This window comes from Leucopleurus acutus (assembly GCF_964270905.1).
Source record: "Leucopleurus acutus genome assembly, chromosome: 3".
Classification (NCBI taxonomy): domain Eukaryota; kingdom Metazoa; phylum Chordata; class Mammalia; order Artiodactyla; family Delphinidae; genus Leucopleurus; species Leucopleurus acutus.
Genome location: NC_139145.1, coordinates 62,036,844 through 62,057,631, shown reverse-complemented (window position 1 = coordinate 62,057,631; position 20,788 = coordinate 62,036,844). Strand labels below are relative to the sequence as shown.

The window sequence follows — 20,788 nt, the reverse complement described above, 5'->3', positions numbered from 1 at the left end:
CGGGTCAGGGAGAGACGCGAAGCGGGGATGGTAGGCACACTCAGCCCAGCTGGGCTGAGCGACTGGGCCGGGACGTTCTGGCTGTGACCCTGGGCAGAGACGCTGTAATTCACACTGCAGGTCTGACGTTGGGGAGGTATGGCTTACTGACTCTGGCCGTGAAGAAGAGCCAGCTTTTTTATTTCCACTATATCATAAGTTTCCCCGGCACCTGGCACAGAGCCTGGTGCATAAGAAGGGCTCTAGTGATACCTGTTGAAAGAACAAAGGAACTACCAAGCAGTAATTATGATACTGATATCCTAAAGCAGCTTACACGGGTCTGGGTGCAAGCTAGATGAACCTTCTGGCTTCCCGTCTCGCTACATATATTCCCTTTGGTTAGAAAAGTGTGAAAATCCGAGAGAATAAAAATCTACTTTCAGAGAATAAAAGTACATGACTCACTCTTTCGGTGAATAATAATACATGATTCTTATTATTACTTGTAATAATCCTAACAAGCTTCTGAGGACAGCAGGCAGTGAGGGACCCCCAGGCCTATGCAATCTCCACGGTGTAAAGGTCAGGACGGTGAGGGGATCGCAGAGAACAGAAGCTATGTGTGCAGTGGGGGAGGGACAGAGGTGGGACCAGCGTAAAGGCCCAGGCCCAAGGACCACAAGGCAACGTGGCCACAAGTGACCAGGGAGTCGGCAGTTACAACTCTCATCAGCCCCCGACTCCCTTCTGCAAATGATCCCTACAGAGAAAACAAGAAGAGAGATAAACGCGGCGCCACTCTGGCCGGAGGGGATGGGAGAGTCAGAGACCCTCTCCTCGCCCCCCACCCTGTCTCAGACACACACACACAACTCTCCACGCCTGGCACTAAGCGTGTGGGAGCGGGTGCTGAATTATATTTGTTGAATAAGAGAATAAGCCAACCCTTGTCGATTCTGTGCCTTCTTTTGTTCATTATCCCACCGAAATGTACCCATTCCCAAACGCAAATGGACAACCTTAGCCCGAGGACACTGTCTGTAGTTCCAAGAACAAATGGTCCCCTCCTTCCTCCACCCTAGTGATCCCTGCTTCCCTGCCTGCAATTCCTTTTATTACAGCCCAGATGAAATGCTCTTCCTCTGTGAAACTTCTCCTCCTTGCTCCAGTAAGAATAAACAGACCCACTTTATGCCTAGTCCCTTTTTCTACGAAACCATTTTCTCTTCACCGGTTTGAGTTAAAATGACCTGTCACCATACTAGCAACCCTGTCCCCCACCCCACCCCCGCCGCATTAGACTGTAAGTCCTGAAGTCCCCAGAGAAAGGAACAGCAGCCTCTCTAGCCCCAGGACCTAGGGGCGTGCTGGATACATTCTAGATACACAATAAATGCAGCTTAAATGTGTGCCGACATCATACACCTCCCCAGCACCACGCTGTCTGTGAGGCAGGCATCCTGGGCCTCCCTCACATCTTTGCTCCAAAGTAAGCTTTGGAACAGCTTACTTCCTCACCTCCTCCAGGAAGCTGGCCTAGACTCACTTCAGGATCACACACCACTCTCAGAATCACACTTCCCCTAAGCCCTTGATCACTCCAGTTACATAGGAGAGAATACTTTTATCTTGTCTCTTAGGCAAAAGGGTCTGTTCATGTGGCAGCTTCTCAAGGGCAAGCCCCAAAGTCCACCGAGATTCACAGGCCCCAGTTTTGGCCCAGAAAGCCCTGTCAGAACAAACAGACACAGAGTACTTTTTGATGACTAAAAAGAGAACGAAGAAGACCGACCTTGGACGTATAGGCGTGGCCGTCGGAGCCGCAGATCATGGCTGACTGTGCCGTGGGACAGGGCTTGCACTTGACCAGATTCGAAGGTCCAACCCAGTGTCTGTGGGCTACATTCCCCTTCTTTTGCCTGAGGATGAGAAAAAGAGGGCATAAGGTAACTGAAGCTCCAGTCTCCATGGTCTTTCCTCCTAGCCAGGCACATCCTGAAGGCCCCTGGCCAGCACCCCGATTTGTTCCAACTTGCTGACAGTGGGCAGGAGACAGTTCCAAAAGCCTAGGTTCAACCCACCAGATGGATGGAGGAAAGCAATGTGGCCATTAAAAATGTTGTAAACACATGACTTATTGACATGAAGAGACATTCACAACACACTAAAAAGACAATGAGAGGATGACTCCGGCAGCTTCCCCAGCGCCCCATCTGGGGTGTGGCAGATCACAGGCGCCCCCAAACAGCTCCCAGAGCCTCAGACGCCTCCGGGGCCGACCAGCAGCCTCCGAGTGGGAGGGTGCAGAGACAACTCAGAGAACAGTCTAGATAGAAATGCATCTCCAAACACAACCAAATGACTTTATCACAGCTGTGGAAAACCATCTCTGGATACGTTTTAAAGCAATTTCAGTCCGGCTTTCAATTTGCCATCCGATAGCCCGGTTCTGAGGTGATGTCACTTTCAACTGCTAAAATCATCATAATTCTACTCTTTCATTCCAGCTCCAGTCTCCCCCATCCTAACCTTTGTCATAATGATAAATGGTGCTATTAGGATGGCTTATGTCGACAGAAGGAACCCCATCACCATATCATAAACCACCGAAATAAAGGCCTGCAGTTACGGCCTCCCTTTCTCTCTTAGTTGAGGCTGCTTTCCCAGCAAACCACTGAGAGTCACTCTCCCAGCTGAGGGGCGAGCTCTGGGTGGAGGACAAGTGAGTGTGAGCTGCCCATCAATCAGGCAGGTACTGTGCCCTTGAAGTGCTTTGCTCTGGCAGTCCTGCAAGGTGCTTATTCGGGCGCTAGAGTCAGAAAACACAGGTTCAAAAGCCAGCTCTGCCTCTTACAGTGTGATTGCAGCAGGATATCTCACCCTGTAAATCTCAGTTTCCTTATCTGTAAAATGGGGCTGGGGGGGGGGTGGGCGCTGGGAATAGTATCTCCTTCAAGGGGATGGTATGAGGGTTGAAATGAGCTGATGTACGTAAACGACTCAGTATAATGCCTGGAAAATAGGAAGCAACAAAATTGGTACCTGCTGTTATCATTATCATTTGCCCCAAAAGATGGAGGTATAAGTACCGTTGCCATAGAAACATGACTTAATTCTAAAACCCTAGGTTTGGAATGGTGCTGAACTCCCCAGAACTCATGGGCCCCAAGGAGGACATCTTTTCTGCCAGGTGTGGAATGGATCTCCAGCTCCTCAGGAATTGGGGTTTGGCATCTGACATAACCTACCCTCTTCCAAATGAAGGAAAGTGAGAAAGAAACGGCACCCACCAACTTGGTTCTTATCCTACCTCAAACCTGCCCCAGCGATGTGGGGGAGGCAGTAAGAGCAGGAAGGTCTGTTTGGGGAACTGCCTTGGAGGCTGACATCGAGAGGAGGACCACGTGCCCACAGCACACTTGGAGCCATCAGGGATCACAGGCTGGACGGGTTGTAGGGCTGAGCCTGTCTGACCAATGAACTGGTAGAGGAAGTCCTACGAGGGCACTTGGAGATGGCCTGGTCCAGATGACTCATTTTCCGAACGTTAGCAACTAAAGCCAAGTTGGCAAAGAGCCTTGCCCACAGTGATGGAGATAACGGGAGGCTAGGTGCGTGGTAACATTCACACAGCTGCAGTGTGTCCAGGGATGACTCCTCTTCAACCCATCTCAGTCCCACCTAGATGAGTAGCCTGAACATTGGCTGGGGCACCTGCATGTTCGTCACTGGGGCTCCTCTCTCCAACATCTCCCCGCTTCCAGAGCAGCTACCCACCTTGTCCCTGCCTCTCTGTCTGGAATAAAAACATCTACTGTTTGCATTTCTAAATCACATGGACATGGGGTCTCCTATTATCCTTAGCCAAACACACTTTCTTCTTTCAAGGTGTGTCCTGGACTACTGAAAAGGGGACTGTAGGGGAGGGGCTGCCATGCAGCGGACAAGCCGGCTGTTGGCACAGGGTTAATCTCCGAGGACGTGATTCCTTCAGAAGAACACCACACATTTATCATCATTCGCAGAGCAGACTGTCTGATGCCGATAATGAATCAGCAAATACAGGCAGCAGTTCTGGCGTCTGGCAGCCCTTCTCCTGGGTCTGTCCCCAGCGTGCGTTGCCACAACCGAAGCAATTCTTGTTTTGAGTTCCCAGAAAGCGGCAATGAAGTCCAAAGAGTGGGCAGCTTTGCTGGAGCAGGCATAACCGTGTGCAGTGATGCCCCAGAGGAAGGAAGCCTGAAGGAGCTCAGCCAAAGGCAGACAAGGGAGAAGTGAGCACTGAGCCACTGGCTTTGAGGAAAAGATAGAGAACTCCCTATTAATCACCAGCTAGTGGTGGGTTATCCCTGTCTCTGGACCTGAACGTCACCATCAAGCGCGTTAAGGGGAGGCAAAGAGGTGAAGCTGGCCAGTGCTTCCTAGTGGGCCTGGTGTATCAAGGATGCTCCATACATCCTTATGGGGTGAGTGGGTGGTACCCTACGTGCTCACCACTGCAGCGGTTACTAGCAGTTAATCACAGACTATCTGAGCCAGAAAATACCTTAAAATGAATCTAGTCTAAGAACTTTATTTTGTAAATGAGGAATTGGACACACATAGCAGAAGTGAACTGCCCAGTGTCACAAAGAAATATGGCCAAGTTCCTCCATATATATCCGTCAGGTTGAAGTTATCCCGAAAATGACTGCATTGCTCTAGGACCATTTTAATTCCCCTATTTTGGCATCTCTATTTTCACCATCAGGGCTCAGTTTTATAAGTAAAAGCCCCGTGAAACACTGTCCTTGACTCTGCACCTGCAGTGGAGAAAGCTCTCTCTCATACCTGATGCCAGGTGGTCATGGATTATGCCCAGGAGGGACCACGTCTGACTTCTCCTGCGATACCTTGGGGACTAGAGGTACAAAGGCCAAGCCATTCTGAGTTTTCCCAATTCTAATGAGACAAACATACCTATTATATCCAGGCAAACCCAGATGTTCCTTACCCCACTAGGACCCTAGCGGAGACGGCACCCAAACCTATAGTCTCTGTCCAGAGGCCAAATTACACAAAATAATGTACAAGTATATGTGAGCTCAAGGAGGCGTAACTTCCCTGGTTATTGTGTGTATATTTCAATCCCCACAATTCAGGGCAAACCATAAAAAATAAACAACCCAGTCGAGGCAAGGGACTAAGCTTTCTGGCTCTAAGATATTTCACTTCTTGAGTCAATGAAGAGTGAAATCCGATGAAGGTGTCTTGATGGGATTGCTATTCCCGATGTCAGAGACATTCATCAACTGGGGCGACACAAGCAATTTAGTCCAGGGGGCAGGTCCTGCCAGCCTTCCCTTTGGCCACAGAGCCCTAACTCCATCCCAGCCTGGCTGGTACTGGGGGCAGCCACACCTCCTACCCTACACACAGCACGGCACAGAAAATCCCAACCGACAAGATGGAGAGAAGAAAGACAATCGGAAGATCACCGGCATTGCTTTCGCTCAGTTGCTTATTCTTGATCCTTTTTTTTTTTAAGTTTACCAAAATTCCCAGCATGTATGTTTTTGAAGCAGAGTGATGATTCTTAGGTCTAAATCTGGTGATGCGACTCCCATGCTTTAATTCTCCATCTTCTCCCCACCTCCTAGGGCATCGTCTGAACGCCTAGTTTTGCTGTTAAACTGACTGAGCCTGTCTTCACTGGGTCACCGTCTGTCTGCTTCCCTCTCCAACCTCCCCGCCACACACACATCCATGTATACACACACATACCTATGCATGCACATACACACATACCCCATGTACACACCCCACCATGCGCACTCACACCTATGCACGTGCATACGCACATACATCATGCACACACACACGCCCCCCATGCACGCACACTGTGCACGCATATACACACCCATGCACACACCCCCATGCACACAACGTACACACACACACTGACCACCAATGTCAAATATTTTTTCTCCAGCCACCCTTTGCTACTTCCCAGAGGCCACCAAAGGGCTCTGTACCCCTGTGCCAATGTGTGAGTTTTTCCCAGATCTGAAACACCTTTATTCCTACCCACGTTTCTCCCCTCCAACCCTCTCTGCCTCATAAGGCCTCCTTCAAGGCTCAGTTCAAAAATCCCCTCCCCCAGGAAGTCTCCAGGGGCCCTTCCACAGGCATGCAGGCTGCACTCTCAGCCCAGCATGGTCCTGTGATCACTTCTGCTCAGGCTCCCCTACTAGTCTCCAAGCAAGCACCTTGATTTGACTGGACCAGATGTTAAGACGCTACTATGATTCAGATAGGACCTGGCATACACCCAAGCTAAAAGCCTTGGAGCCCATCCTGGACACCTCTCTTCCCTGCCCTCACCACTTCTCCCCATCACTCAGGTCCTACTGATTCTATCTCCAGCCAGCCATATCAGCCCCTTACATGTGCCATGCAAACTCAAGTCTGTATTGACTTGGTAAACGCCTTCTACCTACAGAGCAAATATCTGCCCCTTGTCTAATCGACTGCAAATCGACTGCTTTCCATGAAGTTTCTCCTCCCCCTGGGAGCCCTACCCCAAGCAGAATTAACCATGACATTATTTGTCCCAACACACACCTCGTTCAGACCCAACTGTGACTGTCACCACAGCACAAAGCAGTTCATTTTGTTTCTATCTTCCTCAATAGACTGTACACTCTTCAAGCGTAGTGACTGCGTCTTAACCACATTTGTGCTCCTGGTGCTTGGAAACATGGTTGACCCTTAACACATGGGTGTGCTCAGTGAAATAAGTGAATTTATTAATTTGGACTTTTAGAACTTTCTCCTTTTATTTCTGGAAATTATTAGCACTAACCAGAAGACAAAAATTGCACGTTGTTTAAAGAATTCGACCGACTAAGAAATCCTAATTCAGACTTGCAAAAAAAAACAATTAGCAAATATGTCTGAAGACAGCAGAAAAGTGGGTAGGGAGGGCTCTCCTGTGCTTCTGAGGGCTGAGGGACCCCCATCCTCTTGAAGTGAGATTGTCTCCAAAGCTGGGGGAGGACCTCCGAGACAGAGCTTCCAAATTCCCAACTGAGAGTAGTTTTCAAACTCGGGAACGAGAAATGAGAATTCTCAAGAACTCTTGAGAACTGCTGAAATGATAAGTTTTTCTGTCTTCTTCTCAATACTGTATTTACGCGTTATTTTTAAAACAAATAGGAAATATTAAGTTTAGTAGTATTCATAAGGAAATGTAGCTTAAAGTGAAAAATTCAAATACTAGAAATTACCAGCAAACATGATTGGGTCGTATTCAAGTAATGTGTTATTTGCATCTTCTAGCAAGTTAACAGCACTGCACAGAATCACATGTTGATACTTGTTCTAAAACTACTTTTTGGAACACCACTCAGAGGACTTCTATAAGGCACACTATGCAAATGCATTTATTAATATTCATTTTATTTACAAGAGCAACTCACCACTGGCAGCATGGTGGATGACGACCACATTCTTATAAGATGGCAATAGCTACAGGCAAGCCAGACCAGATCATGACTGCTCTTTCCTGTCCTAGTTCCTGGAAACGTCAACCTTAACCCTCAAGTCCACACGTCAGCATTTCCTGCTCTTGCTTCCCACTGGCCCCTGCCACTCTTCACTCAGAGACCCTCACCAATCAAGGCAAGTCCCAAATCCTGCCACTTCCCCAGCTGACGAGCAAGGGAATCTCTGATGACATGAGCTGTGACCCAGTATTTCACACGAGCATGGGCAGAGGTAGGGCCATAATCAGGGCCCACAGTAAAAGTGTCAGAACAAAGACTTCTAGAGAACTTTTTTCCAGCAATCAATACAAATGCAGGTGTAAATTTCCTGATATCAATCCCACAGGATGAAATTCAACAAAGTGTATCAAAAATATTTGGAAGATGCAGTGGGGGAAGGAGCTGCAGCTGTATAGAACTGCTGACAGTTTTTTCAAATTTTTTAAAAATTTTATTTATTTATTTTTGGCTGCTTTGGGTCTTTGTTGCGGTGCACGGGCTTCTCACTGCGGTGGCTTCTCTTGTTGTGGAGCACAGGCCCTAGGCACACAGGCTTCAGTAGTTGTGGCTTGTGGGCTCAGTAGCTGTGGCGCCCGGGCTTAGTTGCTCTGCGGCATGTGGGATCTTCCTGGACTAGGGCTTGAACCCGTGTCCCCTGCCTTGGCAGGTGGATTCTTAACCCCTGCGCCACCAGGGAAGTCCTTTCTTCAGTTATTGAAGAAGACAAGACCCCTTCATTTTATTTAATACACTGTGCATTCTAACGTGTTTGCATAACTTTTGACAGAACCGTTTTACTCTGCATATGAACAGCTGGTAAAAGAGAAAAGCAATTCCAGGTCACAAATAGTAGCAGCTGCATCCCAGTTCTTTCCTGTGACTGCTCCACTCCAGTCTAAATGCCCTGAACACATCTCCCTGACTCCTCGCCCACAACAACACCCTGGCAGTAGATGCCGCCATTACTCCATTTAATGGAAGGAAGAAACAGAGGCCTACATAACCAGTCCCAGTCCCTTCTTCTCTGTCCTGTCTCTGCTCTCTTGTCAAATCTCTACGGCAGACCTGTCAGCTCAGAGGCCTGGAGAACCCACCGAGGAACCAACCCTTTCCATTAATCACAGTGTCTGTTTGCTGGCAGCCAGTATTACAGCAGTTTACTTTCATGTTAATGTCAAACTGCCCATTGGAAACCGAGATTGAATTTGTTTGCAAAATCAGAACTAATTGCCTCTGAAACAAGGATGGAAGATACTCAGATAGTTGATATGGTGGCTACTTTGAACCAGAGACAAAACAATGAATGTTAATTGGAACGAAAACAAGTTAACCACTGAAATAATCTGTCCTGTAAAATGAGGCTATAATTCCTCCATTGTTAGGGTTATCTGAGTCATTATACTAAGTCATGAAATTACACAGGAGGAGCATAATGGCCTGTGTCATTTACAAAAGCTGTTTTGTGAGAGAGAAAGGCTCCCACATGAGACTTGCTCCATCCTGGTGCCCGTGGGCTCAGGAGTCTCCTCCCTTTTCCAAATGAAGAAGGTCCCAGACACAAGATCCTGTCCAAAGAGAGTCCAAGTTTCCTAATAAACAGATGTCTATTAGAGAACTGTGGAAAGAACGCCCAGCCTCCGTGGAGTAACTATTGGGCATCTCGGAGTGTTCTAAGGGCTACTAGGCACTCACGTGGTATAAACACATGCTGTTTACAGAAGCTTGAAATTTTTAAGGGCAAATGTATAATAATGATAATAGCAGCTAAACATTTACTGAGGACTTATGATTCTGCTGATACTACTGTTATTACGACCAGCAACAATAAGGACCATGTTCTGAGCTCTCGCAATGTTCCAGGCCCTTTATGTGAATTGTCACGTTCACTCCTCCCGGCAGCTCCAAGAAGGAGGGGAGTGATAGTGCAACATGGGAAGAACATGGGAAGTGTTGGGAGTGAGTACGAGTCGAGGAGACCTCGTGAGCAAAGCAGGCTTATGGAAGGACCCAGACTCACAAGGTGGGCCCTGGTCATCAGGGTGGAGCATCTACTGATGCACTGATTCGAGCTGGCATGTCACTCACAGGGAAGCCAGCACCCTTGTGTGTCTTCACTCCATCTGGCTTGGCCCAGGTAAGGAGGCTGAGGGTTTGACATACGCCAGGTCGAGGCTCCAATCCATCAGAAGAGAGAAGCAGGTGCCAGAATTAGCAGAGAGCCATCAGTCCCCAGGCGTGCTTCCAAACCACCACCAAGCCAGCTTTCTAAAGCACCTTCAAACCCATAGGAAAAGTACGTATTTTTTACGTTTTTAGAGCAGAACCAGGGCCACCAAACAGATATGTGCCTGGTATGGATGCAATTCCAAAAGCTGGAACGTCTCTCTGGGTGTATGTGAATGGCAACCTCTGGACTGCAGTTCATTTCAACTTGAGCCTCCATGACCTGCCTTTCACCTGAGCTGTGTAATGGCCCAGGCAGCTGAAAAGCATCTAATCTTCATAGATGACAAGATTCAATCGCCAGAGGAGAGCTTCCAACAGCACTGTACGTGCATGTGTGAAAGAGCTGAAAACGTTTAAGAGGGAACACACCACAGGAAACACTCCCTTAGCCAGGAGGGACTGAGGGTGTGAGAAAGGGAACCTCCACTTTGTTACTCTATACGTCTAGTATTTGACTCTCTTACAACCACGTATTGCTGGTTTAATCTGTTCAAAATCTAAAGAAGGAATGCATTTTCAGAATTTTTTAAGAAATGCATGTTGTCAAGCCTACCCGTCTGCCAACACTCCCTTTCTCCAGTAGTGTTTAAAAACGTCAAGGTGATTGAAACAGAAGAAAGATCTCCCAGGTGCAGGAAGGAGGGCCGAAAAAAGGGAGTTTATCTAGGTAAAAGCCTCCTGACCAGTCCGCAAAGGCTTCAGTGAAGAACAAGGGGTCAGATCTATCTGAACTAAGTTTCTACATTACTGCATTTTGAGGGCCTGTTTAAGCAAAGCCATCAGAACTGAAGGTATGAGTATTCCAAAGGTGGTTAGGATCCGAGAGACAGTCTACTTTTTCAGTAAACATTTATTATATACCTACTATGTGCCAGAAATTGGGCAAAGAATTCAAAGATAATGCTAGATTTGTGTTAAACGTACTTCCTATAACACACATCACATGTAACAATTATTAATTAGCATAATGATATTTAATTACTCCGGATGGCTGAATTTATTTGGGGTAGGTGTTACTTTAACTGTTTTTATTCCTACATCCTGAAAAGGTAAAGGTTCTCTGAGAATGCTAACTTATCCAAGAAAATTTCTATGTGGCAAATTTCTACGTGCTATTAATTTCAGGACCCCCATCACCATTCTACATTTAAGAGCGTCAGAAGCAATTTGTGTGACCAAAAGACAAGAAGGAAAGGAACTTGCCGAATTACAAACCCAGATCTCTGGTGTTCCTCACATTTCTGGACATTATTTGAATCAAGGTTTCCTTATACTTGAAACCAAATAGACATGTCCAGGGATCCTAATCCAACCCAGTTCTCACCTAAACTCACAGTGCCCTCAGCGCACCCACATCAAATCGTGAAGGTTAGCAGGCTGATGTGATTATGTAAATTCCACTAAGCGGCCTGAGACTCTGTGTCTGCAGTCACCTTCCACCGAGGCAACGACAGAGCACGGCCACTGGCACCAAGGGGCTCTATGAGGCAGCGAGGGTGGAGTTTTAACTCAAAGTTCAGCTTGTTAAAGAGCTCGGCCACTGGGGCCTGCAGGCAAAACCCACACACTTACAGGCCCCAGCTAAGATTCTGCTTTGTTAATGAAAAGTGCCAAGCCAGCAGTGTAACAGCAGCTATTAGGGAAAATGTAAGTGAACGGCTGGGCTTTCTTTATTCCCTTAGGATCACGGATAGCGGAGTACTGTTGTAAAATTCCTTTTCTTCCTAAAAGGGGGCAGGAGAGGAACTGTTACCATTACCCACGGGCCTTTGGCATTCCCATTTGATTTCTTGTTTACTGATTGCCTTTGTTTGCTGGTCCAAGAAAGCAAGGGCCCTTTCTAGCCCTGAGACCTTAGAGGAAATCTTTAGCAATGGATACGCTCATTGGAAAACAATCAAATGAAAGCCCAGGGCCAAGAATTTCCTTTGCTTCCCTCTCTGAGTGTCCATAATCCTGCCTCTTCTCGGGGGGGGGGGGGGGGGGGGGGGGCGCAGAAGTACTGAGGGTTTTGCTACCACGACTTCCAGCTAAGTGTGTGTGAGCTCAGGTGTGCACAAGAGGGTGAGTGGAATTCTAACATGGGCTCTGCTGCTATCATCTCAGAAAATACGTGCTTGTGTTCCTGAGGGGCAGTTAATTATAATGGGACATGAGTATGAGAGAAAAAATAGCCACGTTTGTTTTCTAGTCACCAGCAGCAAAGCAACCCCATCCTAGGAGGGCTGCATATGATCCACTTTAGGAAGAACAAGTCGGCAAAATGAAGCAGAGGTGGGTAGATGGCATCGGGGATACCGCCTTTGCAGGACAGGCCCAGAGACAGGCTGGAAGCTGACAGAGACACGGATCCAAGGAGATCCAGCTGAACACCATCATCCGCAAACCATCAACGTGGCACCATTCACCACCACCAGTGCCGCAGAACACAGGCATGGCCACAGCTGCATCATAACTTTCTCCTGCTCTGGAAGTTTTCTTCACAGTCAAGGTCAGAGGAGAGAAGCTAGAGCCCTTGACAAGTTCCTTCTCGCCTCTGTGGCCTTCACTGGTAGCGAATTTTCTGGGTGGGCGGCCAAGAATGAAGCCTAGCTCCCTTGGTCTTGTGTTTTCTCCAACACTTACCTTCTCCGGCCAGGTTCCTCCCACCCTTTCCCAAGGGCCAGCTCCAAGGCTACTCCTCGCAGAAGATGTCTCAGACAGCCCCGCCCCTTCCCTGAAGCATGTCTGTCCTATGTTCCCAGTCCCTTGTTCGTGCCCTGCAGCTCTTTATCATTGGCTACTTTGGACTATGCTCATTCAGGTACCCAGCTGCTCCTATGCACAGACAAGATACTCAAGAATGTGTTGGCACAGGGAGCAGTAACCCTGTGCCCTAATGCTATTCCAGAGTAGAACCTGGACCAATGTCTAGAAGTTACCAAGAGAAAACCTTCTGAGTCAGCACAAGGGAGATCTCTCAACACAGTGAGAGCTGTCCCAGGACAGAGGTTCCACCTCAGGAGGTTGGGGAGGAGGCTGCCAATACCGCAAGAGTTAACGCAGAGGTCACCTAGAGGAAGGGGATTCTACAGAAAGCACACTCTGGTGTGTGTAAGCATTCTTCTATGACGGACCACGAGGAGCTTCTTTCTGTTTCTTTAACACTGTAGTCAAGGGCACTGAACATCCTGGAATACAGATCTTTACGTGTATCTCTATTGGCTTCCATGAGATAGATTCTCCAAAATGGAACTAGGGGGCCAATGAGGCCAAAATACCCACCAGACGTGCTGTAATGTGAATACCTGCAGAGTGCCAAGACCTGGAGTTATACTCCAGAGGGAACTAGGTATTACAAGTAAGTGGGATGAGCATGATCGGGGTGGGGGGTGGGATGTGCTCTGTGGCAGGGAACTCACTAGATGTGAGCTCACGTGAGCTGGCAAGGATCATCACCCCACCTGATGGTTCCTTGAGCAACTGGAGGCTCAGATAGGAGACTACCTTTCACTGGACACCTACTATGTTCCAGCATTACTTTAAAGTCATCCTCTGATAAGAAAATGCAGATTCCATGTAGGAAAGTGTCTGGAAGGCAAAGTGGCCCTTACACAGAAGCCGGGCTTCGGGCAGCCTTGCCCTGGTCCCCCATCTCTGCCACATAAAGGCTGGGCAGGATTGAGCAAGTCACACAGCGTCTGAGCCAGAGTCCTTACATGCTCTTAAACTACTAGGGATACTAGTAAATACCACTGGTCCATGCTGCCCCTTCCCTGCCTTCTACCCATGGCCCAGCCCCAACTACAGGGGGAAGTGGCTGCTGCCTTCTTGGAGTTTTAACTTCAGTTCATGGGACTTTTGACTTCCTAGCCTAGACTGTAGGCACCTGTGTCCCTAGTCCCCTCTACTAGGCTACCAGCTCCAATGAGGGGAGCTTTAGGATGGTCCTGTGAGCGCATGTGTGCATGAACGTGTGTGAACGTGCGTGCGCGGGCACACACTCACACCCAGAGTCCTCCAGCTCCTCTCACATAGCACACAACCTAGTTTTAAGAAAAAGAATTCAAGAAAATTCGGTCCACATTTTCTTGTCGACTCTATTATAAAAAACTCTTACCAGATCTTTAACAGTGGTCATTTTAAATCTTCTTCAATTCATGGACAACTGTTTTATTCTGATGCTTTCTTAAAAGCTTTTGCAATAAACTATAATCCAAAAGTAATAAAAAAATTCAGTCCATCCTAAGCCACACTTTTATGTCACTCTCTGGCTTAAAGCCACATAAAACTTCCTTTCACACCTGGCCTGAGAGCCGACCCCGTCCGTGGCCTTCAAGACTCTGTAGCGTTGGGCCCTGCCTCCCTCTCTGGCCTCATGCAGCCAGGTCCCCTCCATCACTGCCTTTCTGCAGCTCAGGCCTCTCTCCTCTCACTTCCTTTAGGACACCAAGGCCCTTTCCCCTCCCTGAACCAGGGCCTTTGCAAAGGCTGTTCCCCAGCTCCAAGAACACTTCTCCCTACTCTGTACCTTCTCCCCAGATGGCACTGTTGGTGGGAATGTAAATTGATACCGCCACTATGGAGAACAGTATGGAGGTTCCTTAAAAAACTAAAAAGAGAACTACCATACGACCCAGCAACCCCACTACTGGGCATATATCCTGAGAAAACCATAATTCAAAAAGAGTCATGTACCACACTGTTTATTGCAGCTCTATTTACAATAGCCAGGACATGGAAGCAACCTAAATGTCCATCGACAGATGAATGGATAAAAAAGATGTGGCACATATATACAATGGAATATTACTCAGCCATCAAAAGAAACGAAATTGAGTTATTTGTAGTGAGGTGGATGGACCTAGAGTCTGTCACACAGAGTGAAGTAAGACAGAAAGAGAAAAACAAATACCATATGCTAACGCATATATATGGAATCTAAAAAAAAATAAGGTTCTGATGAACCTAGTTGGAGAGCAGGAATAAAGAGGCAGACATAGGAGATGGACTTGAGGACATGGGGTGGGAGGGCGAAGTGAGAGTAGCATCCACCGTATACACACTACCGAATGTAAAATAGTTGGCTGGTGGGAAGCAGCAGCATAGCACAGGGAGATCAGCTCGGTGCTTGGCGGTGACCTAGAGGGGTGGGATAGGAGGGAGGCTCAAGAGGGAGGGGATATGGGGACGTGTGTATCCATATGGCTGATTCACTTTGCTGTGCAACAGAAACTAACACAGTATCGTGAAGCAATTATACTCCAATAAAGATTAAAAAAAAAAAAAAAAAAAAACACTTCTCCTTACTCTGTACCTTCTCCCCACCTGGCACCTTTCACCTTTCACCCCCTTCAACCAACCTAAAGTGACCCTCTCTTATGGCATCCTGCTCTTATCCTACTTAACGCATAGCACAATTTATATGATACTTTCTTTATACCCGTCTTTTCCAACAGACTTTAATCTCCACAAGGGTAGACTGTGTCCATTCATCACAGAATTCCAAACACACAGCAGTGTCTGGCAAGTGGAAAGCACCATAAACACTTGTTTAAGAAATGATCGCAGACCCCAGCTTCGTGGAGTCTGAATGAATGACATTTAACCCACCATCACCAGTGCATGGGAGCCCCTTTCTGAGAACCAGTCCTGCCAATGTGATGGCAGGATGGACTCAAGCCCAAAAGCCCTTCATCACCATCACCTTCACAGATGGCCTCCCTGGTACCCGCCAAGAGAAGGACACTAGTTCCAGGCCGGAGGGGAGCCCCGACGCTTTGCCCTCCACTTGGGAATCCTCATAGCCACGGAGGTTTGAGCCAGAGCCTCCTCTCTCATGTCAGGTAAATGGGAAGCAGGACACCCCAGCACCCCAGCTGCAGCAGGACCATGGAAAAGACAGTCCGGAAGAGGGGCCTTTCACTCTTCAGTAAGACAGCCACATTCATTTCAGTGTGTACCCATGAACAACATCACTTAAGAGTGCGCCTTGGAAAGGTACCAAGGTCCCCAGACTAATTAACTTTCATCTCTCCTGTCCCTCTGTTCATGGAAGGCCTTGCCGGCTGCCCATCCCCTCTGTGAGGAACATTAAAGACAGGATATTAGCTTGAGAACATGCTATTTAAAACAAAAGTACACCTAAAGATAGCCTCGGATGCCCATCTAAATCATCCCGAGTCCATTTTCTGGCCCCAGAACCCTCATGGTCGGTGCCCCAGATAGGCCCTACCCTGGCGCCTGATATCCATAAAGAATGTCTTTCACGGTTCATTGGTTGAATTAATCTGATGCAGAATGTCTAAACTGGAAACCCGTGAGTTGGGATCTTGATGAGTTTCGGCAGAGCAGCAAGTGAGCCACAGTAGATTTATTAATAACAAAGGTGAAGGAAAGAAGTTTAAGAAAATTAAAACAGAAGTAAGTGAAAGGGGAAAAATCAATCAGATCACTTCTGTAGAAGAAGATGATGTGTCCCGAGGCCACACCGGCCTTGCTCCCCTGGACACCAGGACACTGCTCTCCCTGGATCCTGGAAAGTGGCCCAGAATGTGCAGGCAACACACAACTTCGGGGAGTTGCAGGGGGGCTGGAGCTTGTCTGCTTCCTTATGCTTAAGGGCAGGTGTGCTAATAAAACGATTCACACCTGTGCGCCACCCAGCAAGCCTTGAGCCCTGGTGGAAATCATGCCTCACAATGACCTCTCCAAAACCTGCACACCCGCCTTAACCTCCTCTTCCTAATCCATTTCAATTTGATGCATAAAACATGGCACTCTGTGCATTCCTTAACAGGCAGGGGCACCAGGAAGCACAGCAACTGCAGCCCAGTGATCTGGGGCAGAACCACAGAGCAGGGTGGTACACTCAATGCTTTCTAACAGAGACGGGGAGGAAATGAGAGCGGCGTTCGATCAGTCCCCGTCAACAGCCACTCCCATCTCCCCAGATGCTTGGCTCACTAGCCCTCCAGCAGCTTTGCATCTGGGCACAGGCACCTTCTGTGAATTCCACCACAAAACATTCTCCATCTCCTCTAGATAGTACCTGGTTCAAAAAAAAAAAGACAAGGATCCAGTGCTTTGGGGTCCATTAGAAACGGAACTGCCCCCTCTGGAAGGAGGCCCCGCTCCAGCAGCGCAGCCCAGGAGGCAGAGATGGCAGACTGGCGGAGGATGCTGGAGAGGATGCTAGCAGGGCAGAGGCTCTGATCCTAGAGAGACTCACCCAGAAACTGCCCAGCCAGGCAGAAGGCCACGAGACAGACCAGGAGGCCTCGCCAGGTAACCCTGCCCTCATCCACTCTTGTCTTCAGACGTAACACTGCTTTGGCACCAGAAGTGTGGTATTAAAAAGAAAAAAAAATGAAAGGAAACCAAGGCAGGGCAAGATATGAGTATGGGACATTGCACTGGCAGTCGTGATTTTAATATATTTTAAATGCATTTATAAAACTTGCCTAGTGAATTCGCCTTCCAATGTAAGATCTGCCTCTCACTCCTCTCCCCTGCTCCAGGGGACTACAAATTCCACACAATTATTCACGTCTCCATTATGAATTGTTTTCTCCTCTCTGCTGCTTTGGTCCTCAAGCTCGTCTAAGCAACACCCTCAGCTTCAGAAAGGAAAATAAAGGCAGAGAGTAGGTAACTGGCTTGCTTGAGCTGTGAAACCTTGCTCAGTGAAGGCCTCAGAAGCAGCTGGGTCCTCACGGGCAGAGGCATAGAGTCCTTCTGTTCTTTAAAAAAAAAAAAAAAAAGGCTGCGGTTTAAAGTAATTAAATATCTCTATGTTTAAGTGACATGTGGTTTGAATGACTGCTTTTGGAAAAACCACAAAGGGAAAAAATGCATCCAGAATTATTGCTTTTGGCACAGAAAGGAAGAAATGGGGTTAATACCCGGGCCCTCACCAATCGCTCTGTAAGGGGCAAGAGTTAGGAGAGACGGTCCCAGGCCTATGTGTCACGGGCATCTAGGATCAGGAACAGATTGGCTGGTGGGCTGGTGCAGCACTGCAGGCAAAAGCAGCCAGTGAGAGCTCATACCCATAGCTCTGCAGCAGAGGAGGCTGTATGGCATCCCTCCATCCTGGTTCCAAACCTACCCCTTACGGCCCTGTGCAACCAAGGGAATTCCTTATGGAACCTCAATAGTCCCACCTGTAAAGTGGGGATCACAATACAGACCTACAGACTGCTGTGGGAAATCAGCAAGGATGCTTCTGCTAAGTGAGCCTAACGTGGTAGGTGGTCAGTGAGTGGCAGCTCTGGAACCAACCACTCTCCCTATGTTTCCCTCAGTGCCCAGTGGTAGGTATTTGCAATACAACAGACCACAGTGGTGGTTTCTCTGTTTAGAAAGGTGACTGACTCAGAAGTTGGCCCAAACTGAAAACTCAGCTGCACTAATTCCACAAAGAGCCTAGAAATAGCACCAAGCCCTCATTAGCACGCTACCCAGAGAAGACGGCAAACGAAGATCCCTCGAGGTTAGCACAGAACGCAAGGCAATTCAAAGGCCCCTTGGAGAAAGGGGATGAGCTATACACATATCAAATCGTAGCAAGGGATGTGCGCATTATCACATTTTGCTTGGTAACTGGAAACAACGCCTTGAATTGCGAAGCACCAGAAAGCCTAGGACTCACCCACCTTCCACGTGGCCGTGTGTCTCCCAAACTGAGACAGGCGTATGTGTATAATCGACCTGTTCAAAGCCTCTGTAGCAGGAGGCAGTGCTTTGTTGTAAAACAAAACTGAGATGAAATAACCGTCATCCTTTCAAATATCCTCTGAGCGTTTCGTATTTGAGGCACATTCTGTGAAGTAATTCTCTCTGACCTCAGACACTTTGATTCCTTTTTTCACGTTCACATAAAAGACTGAGAGCTCTCCGACTGGTCTACTGCGCTGCCAGCCTCGACTAGATCTGAATTCTTCACTGGTGCAGAGAATTCGTTGTTATTCCAGATAATTAGGAAGTAGAGCTAAAGGGCCATTACGTTAGAAGGCCTGGCCCATTGGGAAGACCAGCTGTTGGCTCCTTATTTAAAAACAGATTAGTTCCCACTGCTCCCAGAAGGCTTCCAAGGGCACACTCAGACACCGAAAGTCCCATCCTGACATCCTTTCCTCCCAGTCACAATGCACGTGCAGAATTTGAGAATGTAGCTTATCTGGAAGGTTTAAAACAAATGCTTCAATTTTCCATTCTCCCAATGAAAATCAATGGCAACAGAGAGGTAAAATCGATGTTCAGCGCTCTGTAGGGAGAAGCCCTCCCCGTCTCTCGCCCACCCAGAACAATAAATCAGAACGAGCCATCCCACCGGCAGCGAATTCCTAAGAGCAGATCCCTCTGCAGGTAGTGTGAGCTTCTGTCCATTTTTTCCATAAATCACCCCCTAAGCGGGTATTTTCTTTAAGAAGAGCTAAGAGAATATTTTTAAAACTTAAGTCAGAAAGAGTAACACATTGCCGCATTAAAAACTCTTCTTCCCCAAACAAAGCCATTTGCCAATAGGACCTTTGGCATCTAAGAGCAGAGCCTGACTTAACTGTTACCCCAAGGTCCATTTTGTAATATCAACCATTGAAGAATGCTCAGGCGCCCCAATGACCTGCTCCCCGAGACAAAGATCTGTTTTCTGTCACCATAGGTTAGCTCATACCCACTAAAATTTCATGTAAATGAAACTCATACAACATACATTTTTGTCTTCTTTCACTCAGCATAATTATTATAAGATTCGTCCATGTTACAGCATGTATCAATAGCTTATTCTTTTTTAACTGTTGAGTATTAATCCATTGCAATGAATATACCACAACTTGCTATCTGTTCACCTGTTGATGGACATTTGGGTTGTTTCCAGCCTCCAGTTATTACAAATAAAGCTGCTATGAACATTTGTGAGTGAGTCTTTATATAGACATATGCTTTCATTACATATTCTAGAAACAAACCTTTTGTTGGGCATAAGTTTTGCAAATATTTTCTCCCAGTGTGTCCTGTCCTTTTATTAGTCTAACAGTGTCTTTTGAAGATCAAAGTTTTTACTTTTGGTTTTTTTTTTTTTTTTTTTTTTTTTTTTTTTTTGGTACACGGGACTCTCACCGTTGTGGCCTCTCCTGTTGCGGAGCACAGGTTCCAGACGCGCAGGCTCAGCGGCCATGGCTCACGGGCCTAGCCGCTCTGCTGCATGTGGGATCTTCCCAGACCGGGGCACGAACCCGCGTCCCCTGCATCGGCAGGCGGACTCCCAACCACTGCACCACCAGGGAAGCCTGTGCTGGAATATTTTAATTCCTGCTTTTAGATTACGTGACCATCGCCTATTTCCTGTTTCTTTTTGCTTGTCTACACTCTCAGTGTTTTCTGTAACGAGCATCAACTACTCTGATATCAACAATAAATTAGAATATTAAGAAAAAGTCATTTGAGAGAAGGCTTCGTGACTCCAGGCTGCCTTCACACTGCTCTTAAGTGTATAAATGGCCCCCTTGGAGCACCTAAAAGACGAACAAGCTTCCAAGAATTTACCCTCTCCCAACCCTGCTCAATACTGCTCAACAGCAGGAAAAGATGAAACAGAGAACGTCCGAAGAGAACCCTCCAAAGGGAATGTGAGTTTAGTTGAAGCCTCTCAGTGAAACCAGCTACAAACCCAAATGCCATTCTAATAAAGGGGGAGCGTTCCAGCAGGGCTTGGGGGGAGGTGCCCCACGTGGTCCCCCAATGAAGTTGCTCGTCCAGCCGCCCTGACACTGTGTAGCCACAGACCCACGTGTCAAACCGCTTCTCCACTCACTCCACCTCCGAGGGCGAAGAAAGCTAATGAAATTCTCCCGCGGATGCGCTTACTGTCCTCCTGTCTCAGTCCGCTTGCAAAGACAGCCCAAATCTGTAGCCGCACGAGCAGCCCCAGGCCGACCCCGCTGCCTCTCCACGTGTGTGCGCTCCTGACTGTCTGGCGGGCGGGATTTACCTCTCGAGCTGCTGCAGAGGCCAGACTGGCTGATGGGATTGCTTGCCGATGTTTCACAGAGAGAAACATTACTTCCCTGATG

General features: G+C 47.7%; 1 protein-coding gene across 1 annotated transcript in view; it reads right to left on the bottom strand.

The window, feature by feature from the left end:
- Positions 1-20,788, bottom strand: part of SPOCK1 (SPARC (osteonectin), cwcv and kazal like domains proteoglycan 1) — a gene marked incomplete at both ends in the record, with an annotated part of 546,421 nt that overhangs the window by 138,852 nt on the left and 386,781 nt on the right. The window contains one exon of the mRNA XM_082834973.1: positions 1,775-1,901. Coding sequence (XP_082691099.1) covers positions 1,775-1,901 — 127 coding nt within the window. The remainder of the gene's footprint in view (positions 1-1,774; positions 1,902-20,788) is intronic.